We start from the raw sequence: 21,709 nt of genomic DNA on the forward strand, positions 1-21,709 counted from the left end.
TGAGCTGAGGAGATCCTTGTGGATGTGGAACATGTAATTTTTTTTTTTTTTTTAAGCTGAAATAACAATACTAATAGTATGAATATATACAATGCATCATTTGTTTCTATTAAAAAATTTGTCAATTGAGTAGAAGGAGTTGGCCACTAGTAAGTCTTTCAGGCCCCTTTTAAACTGATCTTTATTTGTAACTCAATTTTTTATGTTTACTGGCAGATTATTGAAGATGTGTGTTCCTGAGTAGTGGACCCCTTTTTGAACTAAAGTAAGTGCTTTTAAGTCCTTGTGCAGATCATTTTTGTTCCTGGTATTGTATGTATGAACTGAGCTGTTTGTTGGAAAAAGAGATATATTATTTAGGACAAATTTCATTAATGAGTAAATATACTGAGAGGTAGTAGTTAGTATACCCAGTTCTTTGAAGAGGTTTCTACAGGATGTCCGTGAATTTACTCCACAAATAATACGTATTACATGCTTTTGGACTCTGAAAACTTTTGTTTGACTTGAAGAGTTACCCCAAAATATTATACCATATGACATTATGGAATGAAAGTAGGCAAAGTATGGAAGCTTTTTCATTTTTATGTCACCTATGTCTGCTAACACTCGAATTGCAAATACAGATTTGTTAAGGTGTTTCTGCAGTTCTGTGGTGTGCTCTTCCCAACTGAATTTATTATCAAGTTGTAATCCCAGGAATTTAAGACCGTCAACCTCTTCTATCTGTTCTTCTTCATACTTTATGCACATGCTGGGTGGAAACCTCTTACAGGTTCTGAATTGCGTATAGTGAGTCTTTTCGAAGTTTAATGTCAGTGAGTTGGCTTTAAACCATTTATTAATATCCATGAAAATATCATTAGCAGATCTTTCTAGAACTACACTTGACATACTATTTATTGCAATACTTGTGCCATCTGCAAACAAAACGAACTCTGCTTCTGGCAGTGTAACTCATGAGAGATCATTAATGTACACAAGAAAAAGCAATTCCCCTAAGATGGATCCTTGTGGGACACCACATGTAATTTCTTCCCATTCTGATGATGACTGATGACTTAATTCACTAGTCCCTTGCACTGACACCCTTTGTTTCCTGTTAGTGAGGTATGACTTGAACCATTTTGCAGCACTGCCTGTGACACCATAGAATTCTAATTTACTTAAAAGGATGTTGTGGTTCAGACAATCAAATGCCTTTGACAAATCACAGAAAATACCTGCTGCTTGTAATTTGTTATTTAATGAATTAAGTACATTTTCACTGTAGGTGTAAATAGCCTTCTCGATATCAGAACCCTTCAGAAATCCAAACTGTGTTCTTGATAATATGTTATTTGTGGTCAAATGGTTGAGCAGCTGCCTGTACATAACTTTTTCTAAAATTTTTGAGAATGCTGGCAAAAGTGAAATCGGTTTGTAGTTTGATGGTATCTCTTTATCCCCTTTCTTGAATAGAGGCTTAACATCTGCATATTTTAGCCAGTCAGGAAATGTCCCAGTTATAATTGACTGGTTACGCAAGTAACTTAGAATTGTACTAAACTCACAAGAACATGCCTTAATTAACTTTGTTGATATTTCATCGTACCCACTAGAATGCTTTGTTTTTAAAGATTTTATTGTGGAAGTTATTTCTTTTGGTGAAGTGTGTGATATATTCATGTACTTGAAGCCATTTGTGAAGGCTAGTTTCAGATATTCAAGGGCATTATTTACTGATCCTGAAAGTCCCATTCTATCAGTAATGGATATAAAGTACTTGTTAAATAGATTTGCCACACTATGCCCATCAGTTACTAATGTGTCATCTACCCTAGTGCTATTTGCTCCTGTTCCTTTCTGGTTCTACCAGTCTGCTCTTTCACTATATCCCATATTGTTTTTATTTTGTTCCCTGACATTACTATCTTCTTCTCGTAGTGCATTTGTTTAGACGTCTGAATTACTTTTTTTTAATGTTTTACAGTATTCCTTGTATTTAGCTAAATCATCAGCATTGGAGCTATTCTTTGTCGACAGATACATTTTCCTTTTTGTCTTACAGGAAATCTTTATTCCTTGTGTAATCCATGGTTTTATTATAGACTTCTGTTTAATTTGAGTAACTTTTAGAGGAAAACAGTTTTCAAACATGGTACTGACATTGTTCATGAATGTGTTATATTTTTCAATCATGTCATGAGCACTATAAACATCTTTCCAGTTCATATCTTTGAGCAGTTTTCTGAAACTCTCAATTTTTGGTTGATTGACTACTCTCCTGTACTCAGATTTAGCAGTCTTGATAATCTGCTTAGAATTTACATCTAAAACAAGGAGCTGCATGTCATGATCGGATAGTCCATTTATAACAGGTTTTATGATATGATTTTGTTCCTTTGATATGTCTATAAAAATGTTATCAATGGCTGTCCTTGAAGATTTAGTGATCCTAGTTGGAAAGTTTACAGTGTGAGTTAGATTGAAAGACAACATTACTAACTGCAGTGAATGTTTACTGGAAGATTGCATTAGAAAATCTGTATTAAAGTCACCAGCCATCAAAATTTCTTTGTTTCTTCCTGTTAAATAACCCAAAAGAGTTTCTAGATGATCTAAGAATAGATTATAATTTCCTGCAGGTGCTCGGTAAATAGTTATTATTATATAGGATCTGTTATGGAACTCTACTTCTGTTGCACATGCTTCTAGATGCTGCTCTAAACAGAATTTATTAATGTCAATGTTCTTGAATTTATGGCAGTTTTTGATAAATGTGGCAAGTCCTCCTCCATCCATATCTACTCTGCAGAAGTAGGAAGCTAGCTTAAATCCTGAAATGTCTAAGATATCTATATCAGTGGTCACTTGATGTTCAGAGAGGCAGATTATGTCAATTTGGTTAGATGAATTCAGTTCATCGATACAAATGAGTAGTTCATCAACTTAATTTCTAAGTCCCGGAATGTTCTGGTGTAATAAACATAACTGATACTGCATACTAATGGGATTGTAACTGCTTTGGCGAAGATGAACTGGCAGTGTCTGATTACTTTCTGTTAAACACTGTTTAAATGGAGGCTGTATGATAAAATCTGACTCCTGTTCATTTGTTTTCTCAAACTGAGTGTATCTGCCAATCTCTCTTAAAACTTGCTTTCTTTCCCCCTTCCCTATCCTAAAAAAGGCATCCCTCTGACACCTGTGACCACTGGTATTTTACCACTTGTGCCAGTGTCCCCCCTTAAGTTTTCTGCAATCAACCTAGACAGTTTTCCCTTCTCTTTCCTATTCAGGTGAAGGCCATGCCTAGTGTAGTCCCACCTATCGATAGCATCCACAGGAATCAAACCAATATGGGACCCTATATCCGTCCTAAGCAGCCCCTCCAACTCCAAGTTCACCCTCCCTACGGAAGAGTTCAAATGAGGCCGATCATGGCGTCTCAACACAGACACAAATCCCACACTCATATGCTTCGTTGCTGATGCTATCTTCAACAGGTCACTCTCTATGGAATATTCAGAGTCTCTGTCAATGCTATTTCCCGGACCACCCACTATAACCACGGCATCCTCCTTTGTGAAATCCTTGCATAAAGCACCTACATCCTCTGGTACCTGACCCAGATCTGCACTAGGCTTGAAAAATTTTGTGACCTGGTACTCTGGACCTAGATTTTCCTGCAGTAGTTGGCCAACACCTCTACCATGGGAACTACCTAACAACAGAACTTTCTTTCTCTTTACAAATTTCCCTACCTTTTTCAAGTCCTTGAAAGCTTGTTGTGCCCTTTCTACAGCTTCAGCTACATGAGGCTCATCCTATTCTGACTGAGGCAACAGGTCAAATCTATTTTCAACATTTATGACAAAGCTGTCTGATGCTCTCCTTTGCCTGTTCCCCCTATTACCTGTTGCCACTTCCCACCTCTGTTCACCCTTCTCCCTCTTTAACCTGTCCAGATCCTCCCTTGCCTTGTCTAGGTCAGCTTGAAGAGCTGCAATTTTCCCTTCCTGTTCCAGTATTTTCCTATCTCTACTGCAGATCCTACAATACCACTGGTGAGCCTCATTTATGTCCCCATTTCCCACGCCACTACATTCGCCCCAATGAAAGAAACTACAGCACCCATCACACCATACCCCGGAACTAACGATCCTACGGCATGTCACACACTTCTCACTCATGTTAGAAACAGAAATCGTATAAGCTGATTTAAGTAGTGACTAAAACGTAAACAAAGGACCCTAGAAACTATTCAGGCAGATATAAATAAATTGAAAGAGTACTGAATAAAAACACTGGTGATTACATATAACTCACTGTTTACTTACGATACGCGCGCGTGAAATTAAGCCTAAAATCCGTGCTATAGGCGCGAGAAAGAAAATAAACTTCTTACCCCGTTTAATCTTCTTCAACACTTCACTAACACTTCCACTAATGTAACAACACTTATATTATATTTATACCAACTGGAAGCGTTTATCTATAAGTTTAATTCACTGCTTACTTATGATTCGTGCGCGTGAAATTAGGCCTAGGATTCGTGCTACAGGCGCGTGAAGAAAAATACGCTTCTTACCCTGTTTAATCTTATTTTATACTTCACTAACACTTCCACTAATTCAACAACACTTATATTTATAACACCTGTACACGTTTAAAAATAGCTTAATAACAACGCTTTTTATAATTATTTAGTGCAGCAAATACTCGAAGATTGGTCACTGCTGAGTTGTTATTACAATATACAGAAATACCATGTATCGTCCCTGAGAACCACATCACAGATTCACAGAAATTCATTTAATTGATACAATGGTGACTGTCAGTGCTGTTTTAGCATGTCTATAATATCTACTAACCAAGTAAAAAGCTGAAAGCAAGGGTTCATAATTTAGAAAATCAAGTAGTTGTTATGGTCTCAGTGTTATCATCTCAGAACGTTTCCCAGTTGGCTCACAGCATGGGACTTGAATCATTGCCTTTACTGTGCTGTATCAGTGCCTCATTTTGTATGAATTTTCATGGCTACAGAGGTCTTACTTTAATTTTGTACTAATATACATATTTAAATTACATCCCACAGTAACAACATAAAGGGAAAGGCAAGGTTTTTTAAATGGAAAGAACTGAGTTTTTGTTAGTAGTTGCAAGAGAATGAAGATACAGTTGAAATGACATAGATCCTAAATAAAAATAAGCTGGAAGCCATAAGATTTTTAAGTCTTTACTGATTAGTGACACCTGTAACAACATGCAGAGCAAAGTTGCAAGATAAGACATATTAAAAATCATTACAACATATGATTGTTTGATAATGAAAATTCCAGGACAGAAGTAGTTAATAAAAATTCAGGAAGGCAGTCACTCATCTGCCAATGAATGATTTGCCACATAGCAAACTAGCTTTCAATGTCCGGTTTTGTTTCCTCTATTGCTGTAGACTCTACAGGGTGAAAAGTATGAGAATTATTTAAACTGGTGGCGGCCGTATTGTTAGAGGCCGTATTATGATCTTCAATTGTTAGAGGGTGTATTACGTTCTTCAGTTGTAGGCAACTGCTGTCCACCACTGTAGTAGTGCATTGTCTCTGTTTACTAATGGAGCGGTACACCTGGAGTGAGTACACTGATATGGTTGGTGTGTACTACGTAGCGCATCACAACGGATGAGCTGCACAGCGGGTTTATCAACAACAATATCCTAATCGCCGTATCCCGCATCATATGACCTTTGCTGCTGTGTACCAATGTCTGCGTGAGACCGGGTCACTTAGCAGATTACCGGGACAGGGACGTCGTCGTTCTTTAAGAACTCTGCAATTTGAGGAAGCTGTCTTGCAGCATGTGGAGCGGGATCCTTCAATCAGCACTCGTGCAATTGCACGTAACATGGGGACGAATCAGACGAATGTAAGAACAGTCCTTTGAGAGCAATTGTTACGTCCATTTCACTTACAGCATGTCCACAACCTGGAACCAGTTGATTATCCACCCAGAACACAGTTTTCGCAGTGGTACCTAGAAAAGTGTGAAATGCATTCTACATTTCCATCCTCTGTGTTGTTTACTGATGAAGCAACGTTCGAGTATGATGGAGTCTTCAACATGGACAATTCACATGTTTGTAGTGAGGATAACCCATATGCCACAGTTACTAGCACTCATCAAGTGCGGTTCTTCATTAATGTGTGGTTCGGTGTAGTTGGGGACTGTTTAATTGGGCCGTATCCGCTACCTAGGCCATTAAATGGCAGGCACTATTACAATTTTCTCGCCAGAGCATTGCCAGAATTGCTGGAAGAAGTCCTGCTCCCTAAAAGACAACGCATGTGGTTCCAATATAACGGGGCACTGGCACACTTCAGTCGTCTTGTGCGTTGATTCCTGGACCGACAGTTCCCAGAAACGTGGATTGGCAGAGGTGGCCCTGTACCATGGCCTGCTCGATCCCCAGATATGTCCCCTCTGGACTTTTTGTGTGGAGAGAGATGCGCAACCTTGTTTACGCAACTCTTCTTGCATCAGAAGAGGATCTGGTTGCCCGGCTAGTAGCAGCAGCAGGAAGAATTCAGGATACTTCTGGGGTTTTTCCCTGTGTCAGACAGAACATGATATGACAGTGTAACCTTTGTTTACGTGTCAATGAAGGCATTTTTGAAAATCTACTGTAATTAAAATTGGGTTGTGGTGTTGATGTGTTGTCTCTTGGTGATAAAAAAATGGAAAAGTGTTTTTTGGTTTAATTAATTTGCCGCCAGAGAAATTTTCCTCTGCCGGTTTAAATACTCATAAGAAAAAATGGCATTAGAGAAAAATATTTGTTTTGATGTCCCCTACAACCTCCCAGAGTTTGTCGGTTTAAATACTTTTCACCCTGTATGTGTGATTTAGTAACTTGGGTATGATGATAGAATTTTATAGATCTCTGATAATGAGGAACTTGGCTTAACAGCTCAAATTACCAAGACTAGAGAAACCTCTAAAAATAACCTCATACTCAAGGACAATTGCACTCTGACTGAATGAATGGCTGTTGACACAGACTGTCAGGATTTGGCCCCTCATTACTAAATAATACTGACAATGAAGAATATACAATTGCAATTGTCCCTTCTCCATGTAGGAGCTGATTGGACAATTGTCTGTGGTTAATGACACACCATTAGGCCATGTTGTGGTATGCTACAGGGTAACTAGAAAAATCTTCTGTGCACTATTCAGCCTAATCTGGAACGTTTGACATTTTTCCAACCCATGGAGGAGTGTAATCCCACTGCCCCTCCTGAAACCAGAAAAGAACCATTTAGACCCAATTGTTACTGTAGTGTTGCCCTCACTAACTGTGGAGAAAAGACTTTGGCTTGAATGGTGAGTCACCATCTTGCCTGGCTTCTCAAACCCAAAATCCTATTTAGTCACTGTCAGTGTGGGTTCAGGATATATCATTCCACCTGTGATGCCTGACACTCCTGGAAATGGCTTTCCTACATTGACATTGTGTGTAGATTTAAGTGTCAGGAAGTCCTTTCTGAAAATATTTGTGTGGAGTGTAGCCAAGCATGTAAGTGAAACATGGGTGATAAACAGAAGAGAATAGAAGCTTTTGAAATACCGTGCTACAGAAGAATGCTGAAGATTAGATGGGTAGATCATGTAACTAATGAGAAAGTACTGAATAAAATTGAAGAGAGAAAAATTTGTGGTACAACCTGACTAGAAGAAGGGATTGGTTGGTAGGACAGATTCTGAGGCATCAAGGGATCACCAATTTAACACAGGAGGAAAGCATAGGGGGCAAAAATCATGGAGGGAAGCCAAGAGATGAATGCAGTAAGCAGATTCAGAAGGATTTAGGTTGCAGTAGTTACTCAGAGATGAAGAGGCTTGCACAGGATAGAGTAGTGTGGAGAGCTACATCAAACCAGTCTTTGGACTAAAGACCACAACAACATCAAACACTGGCATCAACTATTAGGTGCATTTTTTGTAACAGAAGGTCTGTGATATAACTGTGAGAAATAATGTCCTCAGACACAACTGTCAACTGGGCTTCATTTCACTATCACTAACAAAAACATTTAAAGCTCTGCTATATCAAAAAATAGTCACACCATTCACCACTAATAGTGTGTTCACCGCAAAGGCCACCATAAAATACTGAAATCCATGATTGCCCCTAGTCAAACTGTATACCTCAAATAAATCCATCAGCGAATTGCTTAGCATGCTCTAAGACATGACTCAAAAGGCTTGGGTATATGCTTCCAGTTTAGAACATAGTAACTGAATGCTACTATTAATTCATCCAAGCATTTGTTTTAGCAGAAATGTATTTCCTTGCTATTGTTCCTTGAAACTGGCTGATTGCACACTTGCTAAGTAAACATTTGTGGCAAAAAATAGGGAATAAAGCAACAACATTTGTTAAGCACATGTTATAAAATAGTACCTAGTGGTACACTCTGAGGTGTGGCACTTGATGTCCTAAACATAACGCAATGGTATCTCTAATACATTTGCTGTCACTCTATGATATTGTTACTATAACTGATAATAGTGATTAAGACACACTATACAGGACAATTATTCCAAAAATAGCTGCTAATAAGTCAGAAGGTAGTCTTAAAACTCTGGGCAGAGTGGGCTGCAGGGACTGAACGGAACTGTCTAACAGCTGGTTCAGGATTCTCTAAGTGTTTGTGTCACATGGATGTACACAACACACTTAAGGAAGTTGCATAGAGGCAGGAAGAGGTTTGTGTTTGTGTGCGCCATCTGGAAGCTGATGTATGAAATTGCGAACTGCCAAGCATGTACTTATGCCACTGTGGTGGTGGCCCCTGACAGTATCTGTTGTATACATCTTACTTGCTACACAACAATATATCACACTCTACATTTGGATCCTCTTGTACAGCACTATTTTCTCTTGAAAAATGGAATTTGCTTTCCATTATATCTTCTTATTCTGCAAATATCCTGTTTTCAACACAAATCAGCCACTCCTTTGAGAAATTTTATTTTTATGTACTTATTTTCCTCCTCCCACTTTCGTTTGACCCATTTGCTATGCTTTATTGGTATTATTATTTTAATTCCTGATTTTGTTTGTTTCTCACAAAGATTCTCCATTCTGTTCTTTATCATTTTCAAACTGAAGCTGGAAATGTGCTTACTAATGTACCATCTTTTACATTCCTGTTTTCTAACAACTTATGTTTCATTCTCGAGATTCTCTTCAGTCTCGTGTCTTCCAGAAGCTTATTTGATGTGTAATACAAAAAATCCTGTCAGTTTCTTTTTATTTTTATCTGAGTCAAGACGTTTAATATTGGAAAACATATGAGTGAGGATTGGATAGTAACACACAATAATTTTAGGGTAACAAAATAAAACAAATCACAAATGAATCTATATTATATCTTGTACCTATTTTTCTTCATTGTCACCAACATTCCCAACACACTTCTTCCATCATGGTACCTGTTTCTATATGCCCTGTTTGTAGAAGACCATTTGGTTGGAGTATAGCTATCTGCAGACTGCTGATTTCACTTTTGTATCTGTCACAAACCATTGGATAACCAGGAATTCCTTCATGGGACCAAACAGATGAAAGTCTGATGATGCAAGGTCTTGACAGTATGCTGGATGCTGGAGCACTCTCACCCAAATTTGGCAATTTTTTCATGAACAGAAACAGCAATATGAAAGAGACTACTTCCATGAAGAAATTTGACACCATCAGCATTAATGTTGTGATATTTGTCACGAAGGACACGACACAATTTAACCAAAGTTTAAATGTAAGCTGCAGCATTCACAGTGGTTCCAAGTTCAGAAAAGTCCACCAGTAACAAACTATGCATGTCACAGAACACTGCCACAAACACTTTCCTAGCAGATTGAGTCACTTCAAACATTTTTCGTACTGGGAAATCAGCATATTTACACTCCATAGATACTTGCTTGGTTTCAGCCATGACTCATTACTAGTGATGATTCCTTTCATAAAGGTATGTTCTTCTTTGGCATTATATATTAAGTGAGCCAAGCTTGTCATCATTTGCTGGCCCTTGTAGTTGTCTGTCAGTTTCTTAGGTACCCACCAAGCGCTACCATTACAAAATTTCAATGCATTACAAACAATAATATACACTACACCAAAGGAAATGTTGAATTACTGTGATAAGGTCCACAGTTGCCCATGCCAATCGTTCAAAATTGCCTCCTCAATGGCTCAGACATTCTGTCACATTGCAGCTGTTACTCACTGCCTGAATGTGGCAAATAACTAAGGTTCACACAGCACTCTTGGTGGAATGTACACTACCTGGAGACACTGCTATGGCCCATAGAGTCATCTCCATACATGCCACACATGCCCCCATGAATTTCACTAGGTTTATGCCCTTTGGCCCACTTTTTAATGCTCTTCACAAGTTCATGACAGTAGGATGTGCGCCACCATTTTGTAATTCAGGCTTCTCTCACTAGAGTTGGACATGAAAGCTAAATATCCTCTGTAACATAAACTTCAAACTGTATCATCATGAAATTTCAACATTCCAGCTGCAATACCAGGGGTGAAAAAGATTATTGTGTATTACTTTCTGATCCCCCCTCATATCTTTCTTTTAAACCTCGAAAAAAGTTTGATGTGGTCACATAATATAAGCTTTAAGATTTTTATCAACATTACGAATGTTCAATATTTTTCTCTTGATATTAGCAAAGTGATGTTACTAAACATGCTCACTATTTTTTAAAGTGACACCTCCATCTTCATCATATGTTGCAGAAACAAGAAACTTTCATTTTTCTAGGTGGGCCTACAAAATATTAATTTTTAAGTGTTCTAGTCACTCTATTATTAAAGGAATGATCAAAATGGACTTATCAGTACATGCCATCACAACATTAGACTCCAGTTCAGTAAGCCATGGAATCCACTAATATTAGTGTTAAAATGTATTTGCTTTAAGCTCATCTGTATTATATGCTACCCAGTGAGATACTGTTTGACTTTTCTACCTGAATAGGGTTGCATGTTTAATATCAGAAAAAGTTAACTTGACAATACAAAGTTAGGGAGTTCATAACTGTTTCCATAATTTTTGATGAATGCAGAGCAGTTATTTAGCTAAGCATTAAAACATCATCTCGATCTCTTCATGTATATATGCTTACATATGTTACTTAAAGCTTTATATCTAAAAACAAAGATGATGTGACTTACCAAACAAAAGCGCTGGCAGGTCAATAGACACACAAACAAACACAAACATACACACAAAATTCAAGCTTTCGCAACCAATGGTTGCTTCATCAGGAAAGAGGGAAGGAGAGGGAGAGACGAAAGGATGTGGGTTTTAAGGGAGTCATTCCAATCCCGGGAGCGGAAAGACTTACCTTAGGGGGAAAAAGGACAGTATATACAGACAAATGTTTGCCTGTGCCTGCACACGTGCGGACGGATACGTGTGCGTGCACGCAAGTGTATACCTGTCCCTCCCTTAAAACCCACATCCTTTCGTCTCTCCCTCTCCTTCCCTCTTTCCTGATGAAGCAACCGTTGGTTGCGAAAGCTTGAATTTTGTGTGTATGTTTGTGTTTGTTTGTGTTTCTATCGACCTGCCAGTGCTTTTGTTTGGTAAGTCACATCATCTTTGTTTTTAGATATATTTTTCCCACGTGGAATGTTTCCCTATATTATATTCATATCATTACTTAAAGCTTTATTTGACAAATTTCAAAAGTTTAATACAGGATGATAATTTTGGTAATTAAAAGTGACATTCCATGTCTTTCTTCTGTTAGTGAAGGTTAACACTATGAAACTTCAAAACTGTATGCTTTTTGTCTAACAGTCTTCACAAATTCTGTCACTGTTTTATTTGTCTCACAATATTTGATTTGAATATTTACTAATGACTGAAACATTTTTGCAGCTTGGTTAATGTACAGAATCGTTTGCAAGTGGGTCAAGGAATGCTGAGTTACTACATGGTGCATGAATGGTTATTTTACAATGATAGGCTTCATGCACTAGCTGACTCTATGGTTCCTGAAGATCGTGAAACATTTTACACTGATATAAAACCAATTGATTGGTTTGATTTTTGCAGAAAAGCAATTACTGGCGCAAAATTATATATCCTGAAGGAAGACATAGAAAATTTGCCCAATGCTCAACGGCACATGAGAAAGTAGGTATTTATATTACAGCCTGGCAATGGAAAATCTGGAATGAAATAATGATATAACTATTTGGATAAATTGATACTCATCACATAAAAGAGACACTGATCAGCAGACAGGTGCAATTAATAGTGGACTATTAGACATTAGTGATCATGAAGCCCTTCATCAGACAGTAAAACACACTCACAAATACCTACATGCACAGCTCACACAAACTTGACCACTATCATCTCCTGACAGTATGACCCAAATCAAATTAGAGCCAGAGCTAGCTACAAGAACATCTAGGAGGATGATAAATATTCCTCTAATTATGCACTACATACCTAGTGTTGAACAGTATCTTAACATAACTCATTGAACTTTAATTAACTTAAAATATATTTGATGAAGTATTTTAATTTTACTATATGCCATTATGTATCATGAACATCAGTATGAAAAAGAGCCTTCAGGGTTGCAGAATGAGCCAGTGATACAGCAGCAAAAGAAATAATAACAGATTGTTTCTATAATGAGCTTTTGATAATTATTATATACTGTATGTTTTAAATCATTAACGTTGCATTCACACATTCTTATACACTGCCTATAGAAAAAAGGTGAAGCAACTACAAGGCAAGGAGGAAATGAAATGAAATTTCACAAGTTGAGAGGCTACATGATGTTTTTCAATCATTAAAAAATAAATCCAAATACACAAAGAATTTGGCACCATGAACCCACTTATCAATATGACATTGTACCTCCTCTGGCCAGGATTCATGCACTGATTATTTTTGGGAAAAGTGTCAAAAAGCAACTGTACAATCTCCTTAGGCAAGATGGTCCACAACTGTTGTAACTTGTCCTTAATATCCCAGATACTGGCACTGGGATGGATGTCCAAGCTAGTCCCACACATGTTCTGTTGTGGAGAGATCTGAGTTTTTTACTGGCCACAGGTATACTTCAACATCATGCAGATAGTTCATAGAGATACGTTGTCACACATGAGAATGTAGGGTGTCTGTGATGTACCCTTTTGCCACTGAAGTTCCCCCAATCACTAGCAGCTATAATCTGAAGCCATCCCTAATGGCTCTCCACACCATTATGCCAAAGGTAACACCACTGTGTCTCTCAAAAACAGTAGAAGGACTGGATCTCTTCCCAAGTCACTGCCATACTCACCAAAAATCATCATCCAAGATAGTGCAGAACCATGCTTCGTTGCTAAACACAATGTGATACCATTCATGGGCAGTCCATGCCCCTTAGTCACTGCACTAATCCAAATGCAGTCATTTGTGTTGTGGTGTTAACCTATACATGGGACAGTAACTTTAAAGTCTGGCTGCTGTGTGGTCAATTGTGCAGAATGACACAGGATATTGTGGGTTGATCATTATTTGTTCTAGGAGACAGTTGTTGGTGTGAAGGGGTTACAAAGTTTTTGGTGCACATTGTGGCAATCCTCTCTTGTGGCAGTCAGACATGGTTAACCATAAGCTTTTTTATTAATATGCCTGCCCTCATGTTTCCATGCTGCCCAGCATTAAGCCACAATCACATCTGAATGCCCCACAAATGTGGAATCTGCATGATTCAAACAGCTGGCCAAATGGCCCCTTCAGACTCTGTCAGGTGCTGATAAAGCAGTTGCATGTGAGTACACAGCATCTCTGTGTCTTGCACAGCCTAACCTCCCTCATTGCTCTATTGGCTACAACACTTAAAGCATTAAAACGTTATAAACTTTGCAAAAATATACTTTGCTTATAAGATTCATATTAGAATGAGAAGTGCAGGTAAAGCTACAAAATTAATGGTTTTTACGTAACTTGAAGTGCTCATTTGCAGTAAGATGAATTAGTTACTGGATTTCTGTCTGGTGGAGTAATTCTTCATCTTCTGAGAGGAAATCAGGTTTATTTTGAGATGTGTGCAATGAAATATTATAAAATTTGCAGGCAACTTTCTTTCCACTTCAACTTTTAGTAAATGTTATAAATTCTTCTTCTTCCAGCCGTAAAAATTTAGCATGTTTTAACTAATGCAAACTGATAAGTTCTGCACACTACAAGACAATTCTTTCAACTCAAATCTTCATAACAACAACTTACAACAACTTACACAATCACTAAAAGTGGCTACAATTACATGTCAGTTTCTTTTTTTACATTCAGAGGAGCTTACATTTGATTAAGTGTTCATGTAAAAAAAGTCTTTTAAGATTGTTTTCAAAACAATTACTCAAACATTAAATACAATCATAATAACTGTAAATACCAGTAACTAAATGAAATTACTATTTTGAAATAACATTGAAAATATAAAAATAATTATGTTTCCTGATAGCTGATAATTTTTTTTGTTAAATTGATATTTTCTGTTCATAAATATGTAAGACAACTGTGTTAATGTTTCTAAAATGAAACTAAAAGCAAAATTACAATTTATATTCTCTTGGATCATATTGAATATTTAACAGTGTATTTTATTCTACAATACATGATGAAATAAGGTGCACTGAGCAGTTTCATTATGTAGTCCAGCAAGAATTTTGTAAGCATGAAAATGTGAGCAAAAGATTGACAGCAAAATAATGGAACCGCCCAAAGCTTAATTTTGAAAAAAAAAGAAAATGTAGAAATAATTAAATTTTTAAAAAACAATTTTCTGAAAGCTCAAATATGCAAGCTATATGTAAGTGACATGTCAACAATAATATTTACTTAACAAAAATTACGTTATTGAACTGAAACATTGTCCATTATTTTTTTGTGCATAAGTTAACATAATTAAGGTCTTTCCTACAAAGAACATAGCAATGTTTATATTTGTAAACTTCACAGTTATCAGTTGAACCTATGTGAAAGAAAAAAAAGAAAAGAAAAAAATAGTCACACATTTGCTACACTAGTTTTGTGCAAGAAAATCAAATCACTCTAATTATGTGGCATTTCATAACAGTGCAATGCAAAACTAACAAAATGATTATTAATCAGTTGCAGAAGTAAAATTCTAATAGTGTACAAAATAGTATTATAACATTCCATAACAATATTTTTAGCATCATTAGTAGATTGAATAGTGTCTCAGTGCACAATACTTCAATTGTCTTTCATGTGTGTATGAGTTTAATAACAAGTAAAATTAAGTTCATGATCATTTTTGGTAATTATTTATGCTTTGCTGTCTTTGTTTTATGCTCATAGTGATTGTTTACTGTCATTTTCAAACCTGACATCACTTTAGTTTTATTTCATCCCTTCTGTGTCCTAAGTAACATATCATTAGATTCTCTGCAGTGTATTAGTCCCTTTTTTCACCTTTTCTTGTTAAAACATTTCTTTGCATGAACGTTGGTGACTTCAGCAGACATGCATAAGTAAATAGAATACAGGTTTAAACACTTAGGTTTGACTCATTATTTGGGAAAAATAGACCAATAAAACTTTCTCTTATTGAGTTATTTAGGCAAAAAAGAAGAGATCAAAGACAAAGATGCAATTATCACAAATGTTTGTATAAAATTATTGAACAATCAACATACGAGTCAAAAAGTGCAAGAATTAAACTAGTATCTAGACACATACAAAGCATATACAAAGACATATTATTAAAATTTGAGGTTGAAAATTTTTGTGTTATCATCATAAACAAATTATAAAATGAAAAACTTCCTGGCAGATTAATTTCATATCAGTGCACACTCCGCTGCAGAGTGAAAATCTCATTCTATAAAATGAAAGCTAAACTGACAATTCTTGAAAGAGCACATAACCCCCATCACTTCTTCTCAAAAATATGGTACAAATTACAGTAAAACATAAAAAAATTGGGGAATTGCCATTGGCAATATACTTGCATGTCCATTTTGTTACATGATAGATATTCTATTATTCATGAAATATTAGCTTTGCTTGGAAAGAAGAGTCCATTCAAATCTGTGTAACTTTGTGATTCTATAACTAATTATATACAAAAGAAATACCATAGCCAGCACCATAAACACAAGAGTAAAGTATACTAATTTGGACACTGCTTCAAGGGAAGTGATATGTCTCATAGCATGTGGATAGATAGATGGAGAGAAAATCTGGTACCTTTGGAGGAATTCAGCAAAAATTATACCTCAAGAGAATAATAAAGAAAACAGTGATAGGGAAAGAGGGTAATAACACGAAAGGAGAGGACTCAAAACGTATAACTGAGTAGCATCCAATGGCAACCGCCCACTAATGTAATTTTACAATGCAGGTTGGCAGAATGGATGATTGTGGTCATGCACCTACAGTAGCATAAGGGAACCTTATCACTGAGAAACTTGCCAAAACCTCAGTTCTGCATGCCAAGGAAAATGTAAAAATTGAACATATGAATGGGCATATACATATGGAAAAAGAATACGAACGTGGAACTTGGTACATGTGTACAAATGATAAAAGATCAGCAAATCATTTAGTGATGGTACTAAAAGCTGACTTAAAATACAACAGGCCAGCTGCTATGGCCGAGCAGTTCTAGGTGCTTCAGTCTGGAGCCGCGCGACCACTGTGGCTGGAGGTTTGAAGCCTGCCTCGGGCATGCATGTGTGTGATGTGCATAGGTTAGATAGGTTTAAGTAGTTCTAAGTTCTAGGGGACTGATGACCTCAGATGTTAAGTCCCATAGTGCTCAGAGCCGTTTGAACCATCAAAATACAACATATTGCAAAAATGTTTCAATTACTGACAAAGACTAACAAACAATAGATGAAGCCACATACGAAAAATGCATACATTGGTATCATTGTTCTTTCAAATAGAAGAGTATACTCATTATCCTTTCAAATAGAAGAGTGTACAGATAGAAAAGGGATCACATTAATAGATTTAAACATAGAGAAGTAGAATGTAACACAGAAAATGAAGAAGGACACTGTGGTACAATAGTTCAAGATGATGTGCACTTCAACACATGACATAGTAAGAGTGTCTGTTCCTCTCTGAGAATTCCATATACATTGTTAAATGAAGTTCACATAATGGAGTGTGTGTGTGTGTGTGTGTGTGTGTGTGTGTGTTTGAGAGAGAGAGAGAGAGAGAGAGAGAGAGTTCGAGTTCCTAAATTTAGTAGCAGACAGAAAAATTATTTATTATCTGTCACTCTTCCTTAGAGTAAGACAGAAAGCAGTAAGGTATTACAAATAAATACAAATACAAATGTTTTATTCCACCATTGAACACATTTACATGCAATTGCTTTCATCAATGTAAACATAATAATAATAACAATAATAATAATAATAATATAAACTTCAACATGACAAATGATATTAACTATAACATTATAATACAAGATGGATACAATACATATTTGTGTAAATGTCAATAACAACGAGAAGTTTCCTAATAGATCAATTACAAGATAAATGAACTACATAGTTCAGTGAATGACAAATAAATAATCAAACTGATTTCTGCTAGTGATGTGAAGATTCTTATAGATAATGAAATTAACCTCAAACTGAAATCAAATTTCTTTGTGATATTTTTCATTGAGAGAGTATTTTGCATTTGCAAACTGAGAGCTATTGAGGTTACAATTATGGTCCATACAACACACAAAAAACCTGCTAATCTAAAGGCTTTGTGATATGATTTGCATAACATGATGAAAACAGAAAAAAAGAAGAAAAATATGTCTGCTTAACTGATAAGTCATAAAGGATAGTCCAGTCCAGTAACAGTTTTTCCTAATCCTCTTCCAACAAATTTTACGGCATGTATTAAATACCCAGCATGCCAGTGACATAAATGTAATCTAATTTTGCTTGTTGTTTTCCATTTATATTTCATTCCTCACTTGAGAAGTCTACAGTATTCTGCCACGTAGAATGAATGTTGTGCAGTGAGTAGGAAGAAATCACTTATTCTGTGATTAAATATAAATTTTTTGGACTGTTTATAGAAGGTGGTGAACAGACTGAAGAAATTATACAGTCCTGATTAGCTATGTCATAACATAGGAATGACCATAAGGTTTGAAGTAAAAACAAGGTGGATTTTCTAATCCATCCTTGAGTACACCTGTTCTCCCAGAACACAATGCTGTGCAAGCTATGCAAGAGAGCCTTTATAGGACACAGCATGTAAGAAAGAAAACCGGGTTTTTAAAATTTTCAAGCAGGACCTAGCATGTACAATGAAAACTGATTTTCAATGAATCTGCAAAAGGCAGGGAAGGTATGTAAGTCATAATCTGGCAGACAGAATGAAAGATTCATTGTCACTGATAGAACTGAAAAAGAATGATGAGAGAGTGAATAATGAATTTATGGCTGAACAACATAATGTCATAAGTCAGTATAAGAATCTTTGTATGGGTAGATGGGTAAACATCATAAATGACAACTGTATAATTCAAAATAAAATGGATCAAAATGATAATTAAGGCTGTAATATGATGATACTGACCTCTGTTAGAGAATAAATACAATGAAAACACTAACTAGAGAATATGTATTGTCCATTGATAACTGACATCATTTGGTGTATTAATCAGTTAATTTCCAGTCATTTTTGCTTATGTTATTTGGAGGAAGACCAATTTTAGGCATTACAACAGATCCGTTCCATTAAGAGAAAGATGCTTCTTGATCATAACTATGATCACGCTTCATTACGATCCTGCTTTCCACCCCCGGTAGCTGAGGGGTCAGTGCGACAGAATGTCAATCGTAAGGGCCCGCGTTCGATTCCCCGCTGGGTTGGAGATTTTCTCCGCTCAGGGACTGGGTGTTGTGTTGTCCTAATCATCATCATTTCATCCATATCGATGCACAAGTCACTGAAGTGGTGTCAAATTGAAAGACTTGCACCCGGCGAACAGTCGACCAGACGGGAGGCCCTTGTCACATGACATTTTTTATTTTAATTATGATCCTGCTATTATGGATCACATTGGGATCACTATATATATGAAGGTGGTCATACAGTCTGGAACTACCCACCTTGCAAATGATGTCTGCAATTGTGACTTCAAATCAATTAAGATTAATAACTGGAGCATATTTGGTATTTATAGATGTATCTAACTTCAATAAAATATATCAATAAGTTTCTGTAATAGGAATCTGCAGATTTGTTATTTTCATTTTAGTTTTTTTATCCATTAGAAAAACAAAAAAATATTACAATAATCATATAATTTAGGGGAAGGTGTTGTACCTTGAGGATTGTGTACCTATGAACACATGTTTCATGGTCAGTGATTCAATCTAATGGCTACTTTTAGAATTATATTTTTTAGCATTGTTTCACAATATTTTTTCCTGTATTCTTTTTGGGTTACTGGCCCATTTGCTAGTGCACAATGCTGTCATTCACCAATATTAAACTTTGCCAAACAAGTCTAAAGAAGTGTTTCATTCAGTTAATACAATACACAATGTTTCACCAAGCACCCTCAGTAGAATCACTTAAAATGACTGGAATTTTTTCACATTTTTAAAACCTTACTTTTCATGAGTAAATTTTATAATTTCTAGAAAAAAAGTGAGTGGTATCATTTGAAAATGGAATAAAAAAATTTATTTAATTTCTGTTCTGAGGTGGACAAGGGGCAAATGTTTAAAAAGTGTTCCAACATACAACATCCTCATATAGTACATTATTGTATTTCACTTCTTTTGAGCTGTTTCAGTTTGTGTTATTTGAGGTTGCATAAGATTAAACTAAATTATTCACTCTTAAGTATATTCATGATAAACACTGTTTTAGTTGTATTTGGAAATGCTGTATTTTACAGATAATATATTTCTCTTTCTAGGTTATACTGGTTACATCATATAGTGTTGGCAATATTCTATGGCCTCCTCATCTGGTCCTTGTACACATGGTCAGAACCTATACTGGCGACGCTGGAATTTGTGATGGGACACATTGTAACACTTTTCAACAATGTTCCTGTTGTTAGGGTACTTGCAGATGACATTTCTGTGTCTCCAGATGATTTAATTTATGACACATCTCATATGGTCCAAGATTGAAAAAACCTCTGTTAGCAATGTTATAGGTTATTGTTCTATAATACAACTATGAATGGAAGAACAAATGAAGAAATGTTCTGTTTAAGATTTTTTATAAGCTATAGCTTTACATGAAGAGTGTATGGTTCCCATGAACTTAACTCATTGAATTTTCTTATTTATACAAATAATTTGAACTTTTAAAACTCTATGTGAAGAGGGATTATAAGAAACTGTTTTAACCATTCTCATGAAACTGTATTTCATTGTGCTGTAACTGTTGCTTCAAAGGAGGAAGCAGACACATTAGGAACAAGATACTTTTGTGATTCAAATACATGTTGTCTCATGAGAATGAGGAATCTCAGGAACGAGACTGTCATTGTGAAGCCATGATGAAGTTCAAGTTAGTGTGAAACAGTGTATTAATGAGAAGCTCAGGAAACATCAGAAGGCACACATTAATCATCAAGAAAGATGTGTAGTTTTCTGACTACAGAAGTTTTTATGTTATTCCATGTGGCTAAAATATTTTAAATGCCATGTTGAAAGGAAATAACAGATTTGCTGAAGAATATTAAAAATAACTTCTTTTAAAATATAAATGGAAAGTATAGAGTGGAATAAGATTGATGATTGATTGATGTGGCAGACCTATATTCATATTAAAATGAAAATGATAAACTTGTTAACAGGCATAAAAGAGTGAATATGAAAACTCTTCTTCTACGTAGAACATATAAAAGGATTGTGTGTACAGAAAATCTCACACTTACGATGACTGTTCATTGATCATCAGTTCATTCTTAATGTGGGTCATGGTCTGTTCCATCCATCAATATTTTCCAAAGGGAAATTTTCTAATTTTAATCTTCTTTAATTCATATCAGTTTGTGGCAAATAAGTATTAAAAGGAACATGTGATACTCATTACATTCCATTTTTTGACATATGAGCTACTAACAAAAAGGGGTAGTAATTTTATTTTTATTTTTGCATTAAAATGTTTATGTTTACGAATTTGTTAGTAGCCATTCTGTTTCGCATCTATTAAGAAACAGTGCTGTATCTAGTGTTCTATCAAATGAATGTTCAAATTTTGTAAGTTTTCAAAAAGTCTGTTCATCTCTGGTTTTATAAGTACCTGTAAAAACACTGGAATATAAGAGAAAATTTCTAAAAATTATCACTTTTTAGTTTATATGTTTTGTATTTCATACCAAGCTCAGCTTCAGAGTTCTACTAGTTTATTATATAAACTTTTGTTATCAACAATAGGAAACATCAGAATAGGAACTGATCTGTAGTCATACAATAGAAACAAGTTCCCATAATTTATATGTTTATAATGTTTACTTTCTTTCTTGAAAAAATGTTCATAATATTTATAAAATGTTTTTGTATTAATACATGGAAGTACAACTTTCAACTTTATTGTTTGCTTAATTGTTTTTCCCATAGTACAACCAATCTGTGATGACCATCACCCACCAGTAATTGCTACTTGCCAAG

General features: G+C 35.8%; 1 protein-coding gene across 3 annotated transcripts in view; it reads left to right on the forward strand.

Annotated features, from left to right (window-relative positions):
• LOC124711788 (fatty acyl-CoA reductase 1-like) overlaps nucleotides 1–21,483 on the forward strand; it is a 262,166-nt gene extending 240,683 nt beyond the window's left edge. For all 3 annotated transcript variants that reach the window (XM_047242004.1, XM_047242007.1, XM_047242006.1), the window contains 2 exons: nucleotides 11,949–12,206; nucleotides 19,999–21,483. In XM_047242004.1, the coding sequence (XP_047097960.1) occupies nucleotides 11,949–12,206; nucleotides 19,999–20,218 (478 nt within the window). In that variant the 3' untranslated portion in view covers nucleotides 20,219–21,483. The remainder of the gene's footprint in view (nucleotides 1–11,948; nucleotides 12,207–19,998) is intronic.
• The last annotated feature ends 226 nt before the right edge of the window (nucleotides 21,484–21,709 follow it).

This window comes from Schistocerca piceifrons, chromosome 8 (genome assembly GCF_021461385.2).
Source record: "Schistocerca piceifrons isolate TAMUIC-IGC-003096 chromosome 8, iqSchPice1.1, whole genome shotgun sequence".
Taxonomy (NCBI): Eukaryota; Metazoa; Arthropoda; class Insecta; order Orthoptera; family Acrididae; genus Schistocerca; species Schistocerca piceifrons.